We start from the raw sequence: 19,319 nt of genomic DNA on the forward strand, positions 1-19,319 counted from the left end.
TTCATATATAAAAATGAAAATTTTCAAAACTAAAATAATAAAATGGGCGTGAAACTGGAAATTTGGCTAATTAAATCACTTGATTTCCTGATAAAATAGCCCGACTCTTTCACATAGTCTATGAACATATCAAAATGGAGCCTATTTTTTGTTTCCACTAAATATTATGTCAATTCCCCCGATCTCATCCACAAATCCCAATACTAATATGCATTTTCTATAGTTTCATCCGCGTATAAAGCAAAACTCCTGAGCATACTGTACAACAACTCCCTCTGACATAATAGACAACTAGGAGAATTTTTTAGACTAAAAAATTTGGGATCCAGCTAGATATAACTAGATTATTATTTTAAAGAAAAAACATGGATTTCAACTTCTTGAACATTTAGATCTTTCCCTCCAAAGATTAGAGGGTTCTTGTTCAATCTCAATACTGCATTTTTTTTTTAAGCACATCAAGATTGCAACATGATTTTTTTTTTCTTTCTTGAGGTTGGTTACTGGGTTCTAGAGACTGCATCCCTAAAATTTAGGATCCAAAAGATATTCCTACCTTGAGTTTTGCCCGAGGGAGCAATAGACAGTATACTCCAATGGGTGCATGAAATCTTTCCACTTTTCTAAGTCAATAGTTGAGATGGAGGTCGTTTCAGGCAATCTCGGAGCAATTGATCGTTCAATTATGAAAGCATGGAAAGACCGGTCTAAAGGATGCCACCTAGCCCTTGCATTATGATCCTGCCGGAGTAAATTTTTTATTTACTTTTTTTACCAAATTAGAGTAGAATGACGGATTATAATTCATGTAGTTGATCTCAAATAGTTGGACAAAAACTCATAATGATGATAACTCATTTTATCAAACGACCTACTCAAGACTATGGCTTTTTAATATCCTTCAAAATCTTTAGACATGTTTCCTTTATAATTGGTTGCAACTTTAAACAATCAAATTAAGACGTACCTCTAAATTTATCATAACTATAATTTTGGTGTAAAAAGTTTTTAGGATGGCTCGAGAATCTATTAAAATCTCTAATTATAAAATTTTAAACTCTAAAAATGGTTCAAATCAAGTAGATCTATAAATACATGAACATATTGAAAAAATAGGCGGTCAAGATAATGTGTTGCAAGATACACTATTTTTATGACTCGAACTCTCTTTCTCTTTTCGTATTCATACTTGTTGAAGTTGAGATGATCAATTAGAGGGTTTTCCAATATCAAAACAACCTTTTATGATGGATTATTTGATGTGCACCTTAATTCTATATTTTAAGGTTGCAACCTTGTATAAACTCTTTCCATCTCGAAAAAAATCAAAACAATGTAAGCATAGAGTGTGATTTTTTTTTTTTACTGCAATTTAGGAGTGTTTTTAGGTTGAGTAGGCCACATTAAATCTGGGATCTTAAATTGTTCCTAAGCTGGTCCCGCAGGAGCATACGATACGATGTAGAATAAAAAAAAGTATCAAATTAACTTATGGAATATGCTCATAGTTATCATCTCCAAGCTATGAAATGCCAAATGTAGAGTCTATATTGAGATTTGGATAACTAATCCACCAGCTTAAACAAACAAAAAAACAATTAGTTAGCTTAATTTCACAAATCATGTTTACGCGTTTTGGACTAAAGTTTCTTTGTCCATGTGGAACATAACTCCATGGAAACGCCAATCTCATTCTTTTCATACTTCACTATCTTATAATTATTGATTAATCTCTGTTTAACATGAAACTAAAATAAAACAAAATAAAAAACCCATGGCTCCTAGTATATAAGACCATGTTATGCAAGAGATACTCACTAATAATTTTAATTACATAGCCCCTTGATGCCAATCTTCTCATTCACCCACCATGAATGTTGCAAGCTCAAGACCACCTCAGTGGACCACATCTCTCACTGGCTCCTGTGATGATGGAGTCTTATGTATATGAATTCTGTGCATTTGTTAAATTTTCTATCAAAAGTTTTTTCCCCCTCTCAAGTTTCAACACATTTCTAGCTTGTGTTTCAAAAATCGTAATCAGACACTGAGTCGGAAGGCTCCAAGCCCAAGTCCCTGAGTCCGACTTAGGCAAGTCCTAGTTGGACTGAACTATATTTAACCAAAATTTTTGAAAATGCAAAACCAGGCGATTCGATTCCATGGTTTTGCGCCCAGGATCATCAGCCTCCCATTTTGTCTAACATTTCTTGCATGTTCGGTGTCACAGGTTGCATAACATGCGTTCTTCCTTGCATTACTTTTGGGCAAATTGCAGAAGTCCTGGATGAGGGACATACATGTGAGTACAAAAATAAGGACTTCTGTCAAATTTTGAGATTTTAGCAATTTCTTTTCCTTCTCTCTATATTGAGACCCTAGTTTTAGAATGAGTTTTAGCTTTTTTTTTGTTTTTTTTCTTTTCTACTGTTTCATTTTTGGTTGTGCAGCATGTCTTGTCCATGGTTTCATTTATGGATTACTGTGGACTATGGGGTGCCATTGTCTACACTCATGTACATATCGTGGTAGGCTCCGAGAGAAGTATAATCTCCCCGAGGAGCCCTGTAATGATTTTTGTGTCCATTGGTGCTGCGATGCCTGTGCTTTGTGTCAAGAATATGCAGAGCTCAAGAACCGGGGAATAGACGCATCTCAAGGTAATCCTTCCTCCTCTTTTTGCATTTCTTTTATTTAGTTATTGAAAAATAGACGAGCCGACTCATAATCGCTTAAACTAATTCATAAACTATCAATAAGATCAATTTTAACAAGTCAAACACTTGTACTCCTGAAATACCAGAACAAATGAAGAGGATTTTTGGTTCTTACATCAGGAATGCTTTCGAGTTGTCGAGAACCAAGTGGTTTGCTATAGAGAAATTTTGAATTCAAGGGGCTGCTTTTCTCCTTCTTCTTCTTTTCTTTTCTTTTCTCTTTTTTTTTTTTTTTTTTTGAAAATTCCTCCCATTTTACCAAACCCTAAGATTTTTGAAAAATCCATCTTTAAAAAGAATTTTAGAGGGGGGCACACATAACTAAGTGAGTCCACTAACTCACCAAATTATTTTCCTTTATTGAACATCAGCATTGATAATCATGCAATAATTTTTTTATTTTATTTTTTTTTTGAAAATTAGGCTGGAAGGGTCCACCAAATGTCCCACATCCGGTGCCTCCTATGCCTCCTTCGATGTACAGATGAGCCCCCAGTCTTCATGCAATGAGCTTCTCAAATAAATGGGGCATGGCGATAAACCTTGCTTTTGTATTTTGCTTTTGTTTGTAATGTTTGTCGTAGCTCTTGTGATGCTTCTTTTGCTTATTGGTTTTCTTATGTTCCTAATCCCCCTATAGTTTAAAGTTCAAGCATGTACTCGTTAAATATTGTTCCCAAATCTTTTATAATTGGAACTTGGGGGCATAGACTCATTAGAATGTTCAACTGAATTTAATAAGGAAAAAGTTTGTGTAAGTCATCAATCTTATACCTTATACTCTAGAATGAAGGAGCATGTCAAAAATATATTGGTAAAAGTAGTTTATGTGCTAGAAAACCTTTGAATCCACCTTAAAATGTATGGACAGGAATAGAAAATGATTTAAGCCATAAAAAGAGTGCATCTTGTAACATATTATCTGGGCTGTCTATTTTTAAGATTTTTAAATAATTCACATTATTTTTTGAGCTTTCAATTTCATAATTGAATATGAAAATAGATTTTCATATCATCGTAACAAAATTTGACACTACAATTGCATCTTTTGAGAAAGATTAGAGGTGCGCGTTACTGTGATTTTTTGAGGTTGGCAACCTTATGTAACCTTTCAAATAAATTGGAAAAATATCACGGACTACTATAGCGTCCTCCCTCCTTTTTAGGGTAGGGTATTTGTTTCATCCCAAATTTGGCACTCATATCTTCTTGAACGCATGGAAAAAATAAAAAACTACTAAAAAATATGAAGGACGAGGCTTTCGAGGAAAAATAGAAAAAACAATTAAAAAATACCAACGATGCGGTTCTCAAGGGAGACAAAACGCAAGGTGCTTTCCTTGTCATAAACAATTGAAAAAGGCGAGAAAATGCAATGCACTTTTCAATTTAAGAAAGAACCGGAAGTGTTGGATCAAGGCTCTACGGGATTTGTTTGACGCAATTTTTGTATACTGTCTCCCCATAAAAACAATTTAAAATAGAAAATAGAAATTAATTGTGAATTACTAAAGGGTTAGATCTAGCCATAGATGGTCTGCACAACAAGAACTAAAGAGGTCCATTGCTTGTTGGGCCAAGTCCTCAAGGTCCCCTAAGGGGCGAGAACCCTTTATCATAGTTATCTATGTGCGCGTGCATGCATCTGTGTGCGAATCTCATTCTTTGCTAGTGATACAGATTCCGACGCCACATCCACATGAGGGAGGGGGGTGTTTCTACATGGCTATCTCTGTGTTGTGGCCTCCATTAAAGTTCATACTAAAGTTTCCACCAATTTTTCCTCTCTGTCATCTCAAATATTTGATTATTGTACCCTTTGTGACATCCCCCTGATAAGGGGAATGTAGCAAACCAATGTTTCAATCGATTTTGTTATGAAGTTGGTCTCTTTGTCACTTGGTCTTCATTTCTACATCTCTCTCTTCTCTGAGATTCTTGTGCCCATCTCTCTCACACAGGCAAACTTAATGGGTTTAATCTCATGCTTATGATGAAATCTTTGGGCATGTTCAATTAATTAACAAGCATATTTTAGGTTTCCAACAATTTTATAGAACTCTCAGTAACATCAGACATCTTTGAAAAGAAAAAGGTTAAAATAAGGGCTTACCTTTTATGGAAAAAGAAGAAATAAAGACCTCATATCACAAAAATTTTTAGTGATAACATCGGAAAACCTTCAAATCAATCATCTTGATTTTGACCTGAAAAAGATTAGGATTTCAAACTCTAAAAATAATGTATATCATAAAAGATGACGTTTATTTTCAATGTTCAAATATCCGTGAGATCCATATCAATTTTTGAGCTACAAAATTTCATAATCAATAGTGAAAATAGATTTTTGAGCCATCATAAAAGTTTCATGCCCAAACTGTTTTACAAACATATATAGAAAATGCTACGAAACTTCAAGAAACTTAGGGTATGTTTGGATGGCGTATAAGTCTGGGATAATGTGGCTACATACGTGTAGGACCTTTTCCTTGCCGTTTGGTGTGACACATTTATATACAATAAATCCACCAGAGCTGTACATGAAATCCAACAAGCTCGAGATCGAGGTACAAAAACCTAAATACTCTTTTACCATCCCCATCAGTAATAAGAAAGGCAGCCCAGTAGTTATACGTCGATACAAACTGGCCCTAAAAGGTCCCTATATGTGCTTATGTGTGATGCATATATACAAAGGATTGTAAAGAAGATTCATGCCACGGGCTTATGTGCAAACAGTGCCCGTGTCAAGCTCGAAAGTAATGAAATTATCCCTTTTTTCCAACTAGAAGCTCTCAAATTCAGAATTCATTTACAAATTGTTGGATTAATCATGTTTTCATGTGATTGTCGCAATCCTATTTTACATATATTAAACTGCAATTAAGGGTATGATGCATGTTGGTAAGTTAAAATACTTATTTGTTACTTTTGTTTTATTTGTTTTGAAAAAATATACAAAGAGACTATTTACTTTTGGATGTAGTTTATATAAGGTTAAGGCTCTAAACAACCAAAATAAAGCACACGTTCAAATATTATCGAAAGATATTGTTTCAATATCGAAAAGCTGTACAATGGCTTGAAAATTCATTTTCATTTTTAGGTATAAAATTTAAAGCTTCAAAAACAATATAGATAAAAAAATCTATGAACACTTGAAAATTGATGGTATGGACATTATAATACACACTGTTTTCAAAACTTGAAATCCATTTTACTTTAAGGTCTATGTATCTCAAAGTTGAGATGATCGGATTTGAGGGTCTTTGGCATCGAAACAACTGCCACAACTTTATATAAACATGTTTCGTTATTTTTTATATAAGAAGGTGACAATCACACTCGTCCATCAAATTTCAAATTGGGAGTTGTAAGTGTGTTATTGACGAGATTCAAAGTTTGAAAAAAATATTCTCGAATTTTGTGAGGCACCTCAGGCCATAGTATGCAATCCCATTTATTTTTAGCCGAGTATAGCACCCGGCCCAAAAATTAGGGCATGGGTTAAGCCAAGACAGGTATGGACCGGCCGAATTCAACCTGTTCATGCTCTTATTTTTATCATCTTTTTTTGCTTTGTTTTCCTAGAGTTTCACCTGGCCCGTCCCAGTCGAGCCCAAGCCGACCCTTGGCCGATCCCGGGGAAATAGGACTGGACCAGCCCGTGGGCCGCCACATTTTTTTAGTGTTCGTAATTTTTTACATAATGAAGCCCTGGTAAGAAAACATACCCAAAACCCCCTTCTCTCTCTTTCTATGGCTCTGTGCGCAACTATGGAGGCGGCGAACATTTCGAATTCGTGCATTTCCACCTTCCTACCTTCTCAATCCTCTCTCTTCTTTCTCTCTCAACCTTCAGTCCTTTCTTTAAAGAATCATCGTTTCAAGCACACTGTAATTCTCGCTTCCAGAAATGGTGATTCTGGCAAGTGTTTCTTCTTTCAAAATAAACTCTCTCTAAACTTTTTTTTTGGGTGCAGTGGTTACTTCCAAAATAAACTCTCTCTCGCTTTCTCTGTCTCTATCTCTCTCTAAACTTGTTTTTTTTTGGTGCAGTGGTTACTTTACTGGACTATGGTGCTGGCAATGTTAGAAGTGTTCGGAATGCAATCCGTTCTTTGGGATTCGAAATCAAAGACGTGAGTTAATTCTCACCCTTCTTCCACTTGAATCACTTAAAATCTGTAGTTTAGTTGAGATTTCAATTGAACTTTTACTGTATTTTACGGTTTTTGTTCTACTCATATTTAGAAATGGAAAGAGAGATGCTTATAGAATGTTCGTGGGTATTTTTCAAAAGGCCCAAATGCTTAAATGTTTATTGATACAATCAAGCATTACCAAGAAATAATTTCCTTTTCCAGTTCATGTTGGTTTTGATGGCAGACTGGTTAGGAATGGAAGCACTTTGAGAACATGTATTTTTATTTTGAGGGAGTTATCAAAACCATAAATTTCTTTTAATTAGACCACCAATTATTTTATTGGAAACATACATTGCTGTGATGATCTCTTGAAAAAAATGGTTATTATTGATGATGAGAAGAGAAGCAAAGAAAAATAAAAATAAAAATAAAAAATTTGCCGGTGGGTACCTTATGCTGCTTTGGGCACAATGCCTTCAAGGATGTGAATGAGGAAGATTAGAAGAATATTGCACTACAGTAAATTGGTGAAGTTCGGAGATTGGATCTCATTGAGCCAATTGTTCCAAAATCACCCATACCTTAAACCTTTTAGTAAAACATAAAATTGTAGGTTATCGTGAAGAAGGATGCTATTTGGATTTGAAGCCTCTTGCCACGTTGTCACTTATCATTTCTTGACTTATACATTTCTCTTTATTTTGTGATCAAGTTATTATTCATTCAAGCTGATGCTCATGGGAAGTTTAATTTCACTAAAATCTGTAGTGCATATTGCTTTTGTATGCTGGTTTTTGTTTGCTTGATTCCTTCTATCATGTGGTCGAACCCTTCTTTTCTTCATGTAGTATGGCCAAACTGTAGTTATGAAATTAATTCTGAGTTTGGTGATCAATATTTTTGTCTAGGGTAGCCTTCCATTTGTAGATAGAGTTATTCTTTGTAGAAGGTGAGAGGAAATGTAGAGCTTCTTTTTCTGGTTTTTTGCATTTTATTGCTGTAATTTACCCTTGTGAGAAGAAACTTTCTTCATATCATTTCTGTTTTCAATGAACAATGTTTTTGACAGGTACAACAACCAGAAGACATACTTGAAGCAGATCGCCTCATCTTTCCCGGTGTTGGGGCTTTTGCCGCTGCAATGGATGTGCTTACTGAGAGACGGTAGATTCTATGCTTTTAGTAAAGCTTGTTTATATACCAATTTGTGTGCTTATTTGCTTTTCTATATGAAGGAAGATGCTTCACAATAGCATGGAAAATAGAAACTAGCGCTTCACAATAAGCATTATTATTTCTTTAGATCAATAAACCTTTTTTTTCTTGTTTTTTTGATTTCTTGATGGTCTAGTTTTCTTTGGAAGCACTCAATACTAGGTGCTATTACAACTTATCGGTAACAAACCAGTTCCCTTCATCTTGCGAAGCTGCGCATTATGAGTATCCAAGTTTTCTCTTTTACTTTTTTTAAGCTTTCATTCTAATTTTCATTGTCAATATGTGTAAAACAAGTTTTGAAAATACTCCTCAAATCAATGGCTTAACTTTGTCGATCGATAACCTGCCAATCGCAACACATTTTGTATCGTCATAAATGGAGATTGGCAAACTGTTTATTTCACTTGAAACTATACTGTATCCTGCCTGTGCCCCAAAATTTTTTTCCATGGTAACACATGCCTTTTATGGAATTCTTTGGTTCCATTTGGTGTCCCCCAATCTTGTGGCATACTCCTCCAAGGGTACCGAAGCACCCTTTTGGTATCAAAGAGCTGCAATAGTACTTATAAACGAAAAAATAGAGTCGTTGGACAGGTTTTCATACTATCTCATTTTCAGTAATCATGCAGTTTCTAACCATCTCTTCTGCTTTGTTTTTGCTAAAAAGGAAACTATCGCGAATTGAGAGCTGTTTCTGGATTGCCAACCAAACATCATGCTATTATAAACAAGTAAAAAAGAAGTAACTTGATAATATTGACATTGAGTTAATTGCGAAAACCCTGCAAGCCTTGTAGTTTGAAAACCAATCTATCCCCTTATTCCCCTCCAGTTGTAAGATGGTAGTACGGTACCTAGCCTGCTTGTGATGCTCCATGTCTTGTCCTCTATGTCATCATTTTATAGATAGCTTTCAGAGGTGGTATGCAAATTGCTCGACGTACTTCTTTACATCGTTGTTTTGAAATCTTGTGAACTGTATCATGACTCATCATGATCGACTCGGTTCTGGATCCCAATTGTTGAAAATCATTGTGACTCAGGACCTGCTTCCCTCATTCGAGATTGTCTGTGACTCAGCTGGACTAAGTGATGTTTAGATTATGTCTTGTTCACTTGTTTCCTATTGATGCTCAACTATCTGTCCTTGTTAGATATTGTCAGTTTAAGAATGTATAATCCTTTCTTCTAAGGTCTTCCTTAGTCCTTATTCCTGTAGGTGTATTCTCCTATAACTGTCGTTGAGCCACTGATATTTTATTGTGTAGCCTTTTTTTCAATTGCTCCTATGTTTTTGTGGTGTTCTATATTGATGTGCCAATAATGTTCTACAAAGAAAGCTTATAACTCTCAAGGTGATGCTTCTTTATGTAGGATGGCTGAACCACTCTGTACCTATATAAAGAACAACCGCCCTTTTCTTGGCATTTGTCTTGGGCTGCAACTACTTTTTGAGTCTAGCGAGGAGAATGGGCCAGGTGGATTCTTGATGCTTGTATGGTTTCCAGTTCCTTTTACCATTGAGCAGCGTTTTAAAACTCAGTCAGCTCGTGACTCACCAAGAGTCAGACCGGTTTGACTTGAATGAGTCTCAATGGCTCTATGACCAAAACACATGAAAAGGGCTGAAAAGTAATGGACTTGGGTGAGTCTCGTGGTTTAACTATGGGACTTGCCAGGGTCTTGGGGTAAGTCACGAGTCGACGTGTTCAGATTTAAACACTGCTGTTGAGGTATGACCTTGATACTATTTCATGAATGACCTTGATGTCTTTTCTTTTCTTATGTGTGCTTCGATACCTGCCCTGATATTGATACCATTAATGAATACAAAAAATATGATTTTGAAGTTCAAAGGTGGCTTCGTAATTTGTAAGTTAGTCAATTATTTAATGATTCATGTATCTCCATAATTTTTAATTGCTGAATGCTATGGCTTCCACTAGGGATCCCATTTTTCACCTGGAGCTGTCACCAGTTGCTTATTCTCCACAGATGGTTAGGGAAGGGAGGTCCCAGATTCTCTTTCTTTTTTCTTTTTTCTTTTTTGAAAACGAAAAAGGGGGGGGGGGGTAGCATGGGGTAGTGGAGGAGGAATGGGTGGTGGGGGCACTTATATTTCTGTCAAGACATCTCTGAGTCCTACCGTTACAGTGAACTTTCAAAAGTTTTTCAAGTTTGAATTGTTTACTTTCATGGTGTGGCCCCCATAATATGGTTATTTTTAGTTTAATTTCGATCTTTATTGATGGCATTCACTACCTACTTGTAGGAGAAAGTGAAATTTCAGAAAGCAAACTTGAGTAGTGTGGTGGTTAATATTTTCAGCTGGAATTGGTTGTCCAAATTTGCGAACTCTGTAAGTTTTGGCTTTGGTCTGACTCCAAACTGCTGACTTTGAGGAATTGGTTGTCCAAATTTGCCAACTCTGTAAGTTTTGGCTTTGGTCTGACTCCAAACTGCTGACCTTGAGGAATTGGTTGTCCAAATTTGCCAACTCTGTACGTTTTGGCTTTGGTCTGACTCCACACTGCTGACCTTCAGTCTTGGTGTAGCTTTGGCTATAGATGGTTTAAAAACATACGTTTTCTATTGTGATGCTGTTTTTTTTTTTTTATATCATTTACTGTTTGTTTCTTCCATCATTTCTTTGTACTGTATTGAAGCCTTTAGACTAAGATCCCTTTTCCCATACTCGAGCATTTTCATAAAGTAGTAAAGCTGGTCAAGACTTCTACTGAGACAGAAGATAAGCATTACTCCTTTCTTCCCTTCTTTTGAGTTTTCATTTGGAATTTTCTAGAAGAGCCTTTTTGTGTGTGTATGTGTGAAATAAGCATCTGAACTTTGTTTTATGTTATGTCTTATCTTTTAATAGAACTTTTTCCAGTGAAATAAGCATCTGAATTTTTTTCTATTAGGAATAGTCCTCAAATCCCTTTTTAGTCATGCTGTCAATGAAAGAAGATATTGACTAGCATCTTTTGATCGAGGGAGAGTTATATGCATCACTTGATATGAATATTCTAAATTTACCTGTGGCCTAAAGGTTTTAAAATGTGCTGGTATTGTATTACGGAGTTTTGGGCCTGGTACTGCCTAGGCTAGTTATTTGCAGCCACAAAAAGGTCTTGGGCTACTTGATGTTTGGTTTGAATGATGCTGGTCCCTTGATACCTCCATTTGGAGCCAAATGCCTTGGGCAGGTCCAGGTGAGTTAGCCATGGTCCGTGTTATATATTAGGAGTCATGTTTAGAGGCTACTAATGGATCATGTTGATAGTCCTTATATGACATATTTAGTACCTATATAAGATGCATTCTTGAAGCTACCATTTCCTTTATGTTAGATGGTGCTTGTCAACCTTCTTTTATAACTTATCAAATGCTTATGTATAGCAGAAACTGAAATTTTTTATGTATTTATGGGATACTTGGATCCATGACTATTTATCTAGGTTCTTAGTAGGTTTCCAAGTATATTTGTTTGATGTCATTCATTTTATTTGCTTATTTGATGATTTTGGTATGCGTTTCAGTGAAAGGATTAGGCATTATACCTGGTGTGGTTGGGCGTTTTGACTCGTCAAATGGGCTCAGAGTACCCCATATAGGTTGGAATGCTGTGCAAACCACTCAGGACTCAGAAATTTTGGAAGATATTGGAGGGAGGCATGTTTATTTTGTTCACTCCTACCGTGCAATGCCTGTATGCACTCTGTAGTGTTTGTTGACGTTGACTTATATTGGTTGTCTGCAAGTGGTGGTGCTTTTTGTGCATTTTGCTACTTTTAGTTTGATTTAAGTCCTTTATATGGTTTTTGATGCAGTCGGATGCCAACAAGGAATGGATCTCATCAACTTGCACTTATGGTGATGATTTTATAGCTTCTATTAGAAAGGGTAACGTGCATGCAGTCCAGTTTCACCCAGAGAAGAGTGGTGGTAAGTAATTTCCTTTGACCTTTTGAGAGGATTAATTAATTTTATTTGTTTCATTTTTTTTAGTTAGTTGATTGAAGGATATGTGCTTCGATTTCTTACATGTTTTTTTTTTTCTTTTCTGAAAGTTAATTTTCTTACATGTTTATGCTCAGAGCTTTAGCATTGCTTTTTAAGTTTCTGGGAAAAAGAAGATTGCTTGTGCAATTTATGTGGTGATATCCTCTTACATAACTGAATATTGAAGCAATAATTTCTTCCAAAAAAGAATATAAAAAAAATGGAGCAACATGGCCATTACAAAAAATAGGCTGTAGAAAATTTCATTCCTTTTGTTTCTCTACTAGTTTTGACTTTGATTACCTTACTGCTGATTGTGCCACTTTCATTTTTGGCATTGTAATGTAAAATCTGATCAAGTTGATCTTTGCTAGGTTGTGCTTTATATTAAATGTCACAGAATGGAAAGCATTATTCTTAAATTTGGATATTTTTAAGATTTTTGTATGATACCAAAAATATTTACATATTAGTAGCATTTCACCATTTACATCTGCATGACTTTTTGTTTGTCATCACAAATGAGTTACAGATGTCGGGCTTTCCATATTGAGAAGGTTCTTGGGTACAAATACGTCTTATGTAGGAGAGGTAAGCTTTGAGTAATTCAAAGTATGTAGCTGGTGGCTTTCAGTATTTCGTGTATTTTGTGAAATACTTCATGATGGGAAAGTTGATGTAAAATGCAGAAGCAGACTGAACAGAAAGCATCAAAGCTTGCGAAGAGAGTAAGAGATTGAGTCTTGAAATATGTAATTCTTTCATTTAACTTTATTTCATGTTGCCTCCCTTGTTAAAACTTTGTAATTTTTAATATATTTTGGTTATAATCTCATTGCCTTGTGTTGGACTTGGATGTACTATCTGATTGAGTCTGCACGATCAACCTTATTTTCCTGTTACAGAAACTTAGTAGTTGCATTTTTCACTGTTATTTCAATTTTCTAGGTAATTGCTTGCCTTGATGTACGAACAAATGATAGAGGAGACCTTGTTGTCACTAAAGGAGATCAGTACGATGTGAGAGATCACACGAAGGAGCATGAGGTACCCTATGTATACTTGATTTTAAAGTTTTAATTAATTTATTATTTACTGGATTTGCACATTGTACATGCTGCTTTGACAGTTTTTTCATTAAACTATTTTTGCTATGGTATCTCCTTGTGATTTTGTTGCTTCTTCATGAACTTTAATGTCTCCTCTGTTGTGTATTGTTTGAAACCTGAATTTTTAAGGTGAGGAACCTTGGCAAGCCTGTTCAGCTGGCAGGGCAATATTATGTGGATGGTGCTGATGAGGTATGTGTGTATGTTGTCAAATAATGCTAGTATGCATGTAGAGGACCTGTACAAACTGATAGTTTGAGCTCTTAAAAGCAAGGATTGCACTGTAGGTCACTTTTCTTAACATAACAGGCTTCCGTGACTTCCCTCTTGCTGATTTGCCAATGTTGAAGGTAAGGAAGTTAGCTTTTCAGAAAAATGAATGAGATTTATAGGCATATATTCCTTTTAAGTAATAAAAAGAAAAAGGCTTATAGTTCCTGTGATAGATTTCTTAGATTCTCCTTTTTTGGTTCACATTTTTGAGTTGTTTCTCTGTAGAATTTCTCTTTACCCATGTATTCACTATTATATATACATTGCAGGTCTTACGTTATACGTCTGAAAATGTCTTTGTTCCACTAACGGTAGGTGGAGGTATAAGGGACTTCACAGATGCAAATGGGAGGTATGGCTTCACAGTTTCTTCTCATGGAAAACTTCAATCTGTTTCCAGTCAAAGAATCATTTGCATACTTATGGGATTGAGATGTAGCCTTATTCTGATCCATGATGATTCCCGTGATGATTCTCATGTGAATCTCTTATTTTACATGTCTATCGAGCTTAACAAAGACTAATATATTTAATTTCATATTTTGTGTAGGCATTATTCGAGTCTTGAAGTTGCATCAGAATATTTCCGGTCCGGAGCAGATAAGATATCCATCGGAAGTGATGCTGTTTATACAGCTGAAGAATACCGAAGAACGGGTGTAAGCTTATGTTTGTGCATTGCTATGCGTTCTGATCCTGGCCTAAAATCTACTCCTGATTCATTTCCCCGACTGCCTTTTATAGGTAAAAAGTGGGAAAAGTAGCTTAGAACAGATTTCTCGTGTTTATGGAAACCAGGTGAATTTGCTTTCTTGGCTGCTTAATTGTTTTCCTTGTTTGTTTTCTTTCACTCCCTTAGTTCTTATGTGTTGCATGTGCTGTCTATTATAGAATATGATTGCCCAAAGGGATTCATTTTATCATGTGCATGAGATTTCAGTTGCCTTCGTAGCTATAGCATTGCTACTTCTTTTATTCATAAATAGTAACAGTGAATTTTAAATTTCTTTCTTGGCATGGTTTCCAAATCATGGCATTTCATTTCTGGTCCTGTGCTCCTATAACTGATTTTTGGATTCTTATAGCAGCAGCTGAAGATATCTGATGATTTATTTGGTCACAGGCTGTGGTCGTAAGTATAGATCCACGCAGAGTATACCTAAAGAGTCCCAATGATGTCGAGTTCAAGACAATCAGGGTGATGAGTCCAGGTTTATTACCAACTCATTACCAGTGTACATTGTTGAATGGTGCTTTTGGTTTTGGCCTACCTTTGTCTACCTCTGAACCAACCCATATTAATCTGGTCATTTTGGCTTTAAACAATTTGGAAGATTTGGTGCTTCAGTTCATGATCGAGCTGAGCCTTTTCAGTTGATTGTAAAGTAACATTTTCATTTGTTGACTATGGGTGCTAGAGCTATCTCCAGCTAGCTGCAACTATTTAGAATTCCCATTGACTTGAAACTAGTTTTTTTTCCTTTCTGAACCACTGAACCAACGCATTGCTATCACTAAACCAGCCCATATTGATCTTGTCATTTTAGCTTAAAACAATTTGGAAGATTTGGTGCTTCAGTTCTATGATCGAGCTGAGCCTTTTGAGTACATTTTAAAGTAACATTTTCATTTGTTGACAACAGTTGCTAGAGCTATCTCCAGTTAGCTGCAACCATTTAGAATTCCCATTGACTTAAAACTATTTTGTTTTCCTCTCTGATTGCAGGCCCTAACGAAGAAGAATATGCATGGTACCAATGCACGGTAATTCTTGTTTTCCGTCTGATCCCTTGATTATATGCCTAAGATTTAGAACTGCTAGTAATGTTTCTCAGATGCTGTGAATTGTACTGGTACATTAATTATGGCAAAAACATGAAATGTTCTAAAATTTTACCACATCTGCTAATGGAGATATTGTTGTCAAACTCTTGGCATTAAGGTCACTCTCTCTCTCTCTCCAAACTTTGTGGAAGATGCATTGGGGGGGCTTTTGGAGCCTCCCCCTGGAAGAGAGAGAGAGAGAGAGAGAGAGAGAGAGATTGGTGGTCTTCCTTCAATGGGAGTTTCAGATCTTAAAAATGGGTTGGTGGTCTTCCTTCTATGGGAGTTTCAGATCTTAAAAATGGGTTGGTGGTCTTCCTTCTATGGGAGTTTCAGATCTTAAAAATGGGTTGGTGGTCTTCCTTCTATGGGAGTTTCAGATCTTAAAAATGGGTTGGTGGTCTTCCTTCTATGGGAGTTTCAGATCTTAAAAATGGGTTGGTAGTTTTCCTTCTATGGAAGTTTCACAAATCTTTTTTTTTTTTGAGAAAGTTAACCTTAAAGTTTCACAGATCTTAAGAATGGGTTTGGTTGTCTTCCTTCTATGGAAGTTTCAAAGATTTAAAAAATGGGTTTTAAAATTTTAACAGTATTGTTAAGTTATAAACAATTCCCTTATATTTATTCTTGATATTGTGGTGTATGCATAGGGAGGTCTTGTTATTGTACTTTTATGTCTTCACCGTTCTGAACTTTTGTTCTTCATATGTATTTTTCATTTTTGGACCAGTTATATTTTACTGTGTTGTGCTCTTGAAGCAGGTCAATGGTGGTAGGGAGGGCCGACCCATTGGAGCATATGAGCTTGCAAAAGCTGTTGAAGAGCTGGGGGCAGGAGAAATATTGCTCAATTGTATAGATTGTGATGGTAAATATCTTAGAGTTTATCATTTATTACATTTAGAAGCTCCAATAATGGATTCATGTATGAGGAATAACATATAAAATTCCTGTTCAAAGTACCGACCAAGATGCTACACACAAAATTCCTTCTTCAAGGTACTGACCAAGATGTGATAGGTTAGGTCTATTAACTGAAGCAGCAGGTTTCACAAACCTTTGGACGATGACCAGAATAAATTAACTATGGCTCATTGGACTACGGAAACTTTAGCTCATTACGGCCATGATCATCTTTAGAATTTGTGGACAGAGAGAGAGAGGGGGGGAGAGCATGACCCCAATGGTTATACACTCTCTCTCCATCACGGTATCACCATCCACCGTCCATTTATTGCATGGTCATGACCCAATTGGATGGCTGTTTTCTGAAGTTATACTTTCCCTTGAAGCAAGAGATCCAATTTATAGTTATTTTTCTGAAACTTTCCGATTTTATAGTCTGTGAAAATGCTTCAATGCCGGTGTGTTTGTAGGTCAAGGACATGGGTTTGATACAGATTTGATCAAGCTGATTTCAGATGCAGTTAGTATTCCTGTCATTGCAAGCAGTGGGGCTGGTGCAGTTGAACACTTCTCAGAGGTCTTTCAGAAAACAAATGCTTCAGCTGCTCTTGCTGCTGGCATATTTCACCGGAAGGAGGTAATTCTCAAAAAGGCAAAGACCTTAGTGGTTTCAGCATTTAACCAAGGGAAAATATATTATAAAATGGAGTATGAAATAAATTGCTCCAAAAGGGTAAGATATTTCTTTCTCAATGGGCTTTTGTTATTCTCTGGAAACCAAAAGCAATGTGTCTCATTTTCATGGCGACATTAAATCTGCAGTGCTTTTTAATCTATGGTTTTTCTTTACTGTAATTATTTTGGACTCCCTTAAAATGGTGAGTGTTGATTTTCTCAATTCATGAACTAAATTTAGCGTTTTTTTTAATCTTTACTCTTTACAGGTTCCGATTACATCAGTTAAGAAGCATTTGCTGGATAGAGGTATCGAAGTCAGATTATGATGTTTCTTGATATATTTATCGAACTTGCAAAAGTAGCAGCTTCTTGACACAGAGTCTTTTTGCTTGTAAAATGCGTATAAACCATTGAATGGATTGTTCGGATGCTTACACTGTGTTGCGGGGAGATCCCAGCTATCAAATTTTGATGCTAAGTTGGTCGCCCTGAGTTTAATTTGAACTAATTTTGTGTTGATATTTGGATGGAAATTATCTTCTTGATGCTTTGATGGCTTTTTATGTTGATTTGGAATTGAACAAAAATTAGTTAGGATCGACTTAATATGTGCATAACATAAAGCTGCTCTGGAAAATCCAAAAAGTCTTGATATTAACAAAGGGAAACTTGCATGTGGCGCCGCACACATCAAATATATGACTACTATTACTTGCTGTCCGATCTAAATGTGGATGGTTGGGATAATTCTACTCAAAAACTTGGCGTACTTTCTGGCTGAAAGTTTCAGCAGGTTTTTGTGTGAGGTGGAAAGCATCTCTCCATCAATTGCAGAGAGAGAGAGGCTTGTCTGAAGTATGTGATGTTGTTTAGGCAATTTTAAGATACACGAGGCTAGCTTTTGCACAAAATAACTTTTTACCACCGGGTTCTATGCTAGTTTTCATTAGCTCATGTAGGTATAACTATACTACAGTGTAAATTACAGTGGTTGGTGGAAAGAGATATAGAGAACTGGAGGAATTTTCATCCAACTTCCCTTGCCAACAGAGAGAAAGAAGAGAGAGAGACAAGGCACTGTCCATGGTGATGAATTTTTAAGATAGGATAGATTTGATTAATACTAATGCTTTATAAAAGAAAAATTCTTATATAAGTTGTCAATCTTATATTATAGAAATAAGCCACACTTCAAAAACTCACTTGAAACATCTTGACCTCGAGATGTATGTACATGAAAAAGATAGAATTTCAAGTATTCAAAATAGTGCATCTTGTAATATATTATCTGGTTTATCTATTTTCAAATGTTTTTAGATTTGTTCAATCTATAATATTTTTGAAGTTTTAAATTTCATATCTACTTAGTCTACATTTTCGTTGAAGCTTTAAATTTCGTAAATTAGGTATAAATATATATTTGCATATCATTGTAAGGATTATTGGTTCTTGAACCACATCTTTTAGCTTTATTCCATTGTGCACCTTACTTTGATGGTTTAAAGGACGAACCTTATACAAACCTCACCTTTTTAAAAAACTGGATCCTATTCCATACCACATGGTGAATCATTTTGTAGAGAAAAAAAGTGAGCATGTCATTCAATCCTTTTTCCCAGTTAGGCCTTAATTTAGTGAAGTTTAGATCATACTAATGATTTTTGATACGGTAGAGATTGAAAGAGTGAGAATTTCATCCCCTTTACTAATAGAACTTTGGGAGATTATCGTTAATATATCTATATTTTAATAAAATTGAAAAAAAATCTTTTAAATTTTCAAAACCTCGTCTACACTCTTTTTTTCAATTTTTGATTTTTTTTGGATGAAAATACCCTTCACGGTAGTTTTTACCGTAAAGAACATTACGTAATTTAAATACCGTAATAAGTTGAAGGATTACGGTAATTAAAATACCGTAATACCTTAAAGTAGTATTACGGTAATTTAATTACTGTAATAACATTATGATAATTTAAATACCGTAATAAATTGAAGGAGTATTATGGTAATTAAAATACCATAATACCTTAAAGTAATATTATGGTAATTAATGTATTATGGTATTTTAATTACCGTAATATTTCTCCAGCCTTATAACAAAGGATTTTCTACTCTCTCGAGTCTACTATCTATTTACTCCTTCGGCAAAAATCCATGCTAGCTGTATTTTTCAAATATCAAATTTTTAAGATATAATCTCTACTTAATTTTTATATAGTTCTCAAAATTTTAGAACAAAAACACTCTTAAATATGTGTTTTTGAGCGAGGGAGTAGATCCACATCGTACTCCCATGGGAACATGTATGTTTTGAAAAGAGAGAGGGGTAGCCTTGATATTAGTTTCGATTTGAAGCTTTTCAACCAATAAGAGGGTCGAAAGTCTTGACCATAATGTGTGGGAAGTTTTTATGTTATTCTTATTACCGTAATACTTTC

General features: G+C 35.4%; 2 protein-coding genes across 11 annotated transcripts; both read left to right on the forward strand.

Annotated features, from left to right (window-relative positions):
- The first annotated feature begins 1,807 nt into the window (after positions 1 to 1,807).
- On the forward strand, positions 1,808 to 3,475 carry LOC18447236 (cell number regulator 2). The gene is made up of 4 exons (XM_006857337.4): positions 1,808 to 1,943; positions 2,231 to 2,302; positions 2,451 to 2,660; positions 3,141 to 3,475. Exons 1-4 carry the CDS (start codon positions 1,871 to 1,873, stop codon positions 3,203 to 3,205), a joined length of 420 nt encoding a protein of 139 aa, XP_006857399.1. The 5' UTR covers positions 1,808 to 1,870; the 3' UTR covers positions 3,206 to 3,475.
- A 2,811-nt stretch (positions 3,476 to 6,286) lies between these two features.
- AT-HF (HIS HF) lies at positions 6,287 to 17,411 on the forward strand. 10 transcript variants are annotated; one of them, XM_006857338.4, is made up of 19 exons: positions 6,287 to 6,645; positions 6,777 to 6,859; positions 7,935 to 8,029; positions 9,461 to 9,564; positions 11,626 to 11,795; positions 11,917 to 12,031; positions 12,621 to 12,679; positions 12,778 to 12,816; positions 13,037 to 13,135; positions 13,327 to 13,389; positions 13,485 to 13,547; positions 13,740 to 13,822; positions 14,021 to 14,129; positions 14,215 to 14,268; positions 14,594 to 14,681; positions 15,197 to 15,234; positions 16,057 to 16,162; positions 16,671 to 16,837; positions 17,145 to 17,411. In XM_006857338.4, the coding sequence occupies exons 1-19, from the start codon at positions 6,477 to 6,479 to the stop codon at positions 17,202 to 17,204; spliced, it is 1,764 nt and encodes a 587-aa protein (XP_006857400.2). In that variant the 5' UTR covers positions 6,287 to 6,476; the 3' UTR covers positions 17,205 to 17,411. The 10 variants fall into 10 exon arrangements, 7 of the variants coding, with proteins under 7 accessions (XP_006857400.2, XP_020531052.1, XP_011628143.1 ...); XR_016059527.1 differs by having other exon boundaries at positions 6,299 to 6,645; positions 13,507 to 13,547; XM_088872382.1 differs by having other exon boundaries at positions 6,307 to 6,437.
- Positions 17,412 to 19,319: the final 1,908 nt, after the last annotated feature.

Source organism: Amborella trichopoda, chromosome 7 (genome assembly GCF_054954075.1).
Source record: "Amborella trichopoda isolate Santa Cruz 75 chromosome 7, AtrichopodaSantaCruz75HAP2 v2.0, whole genome shotgun sequence".
In the NCBI taxonomy this organism is placed as follows: domain Eukaryota; kingdom Viridiplantae; phylum Streptophyta; class Magnoliopsida; order Amborellales; family Amborellaceae; genus Amborella; species Amborella trichopoda.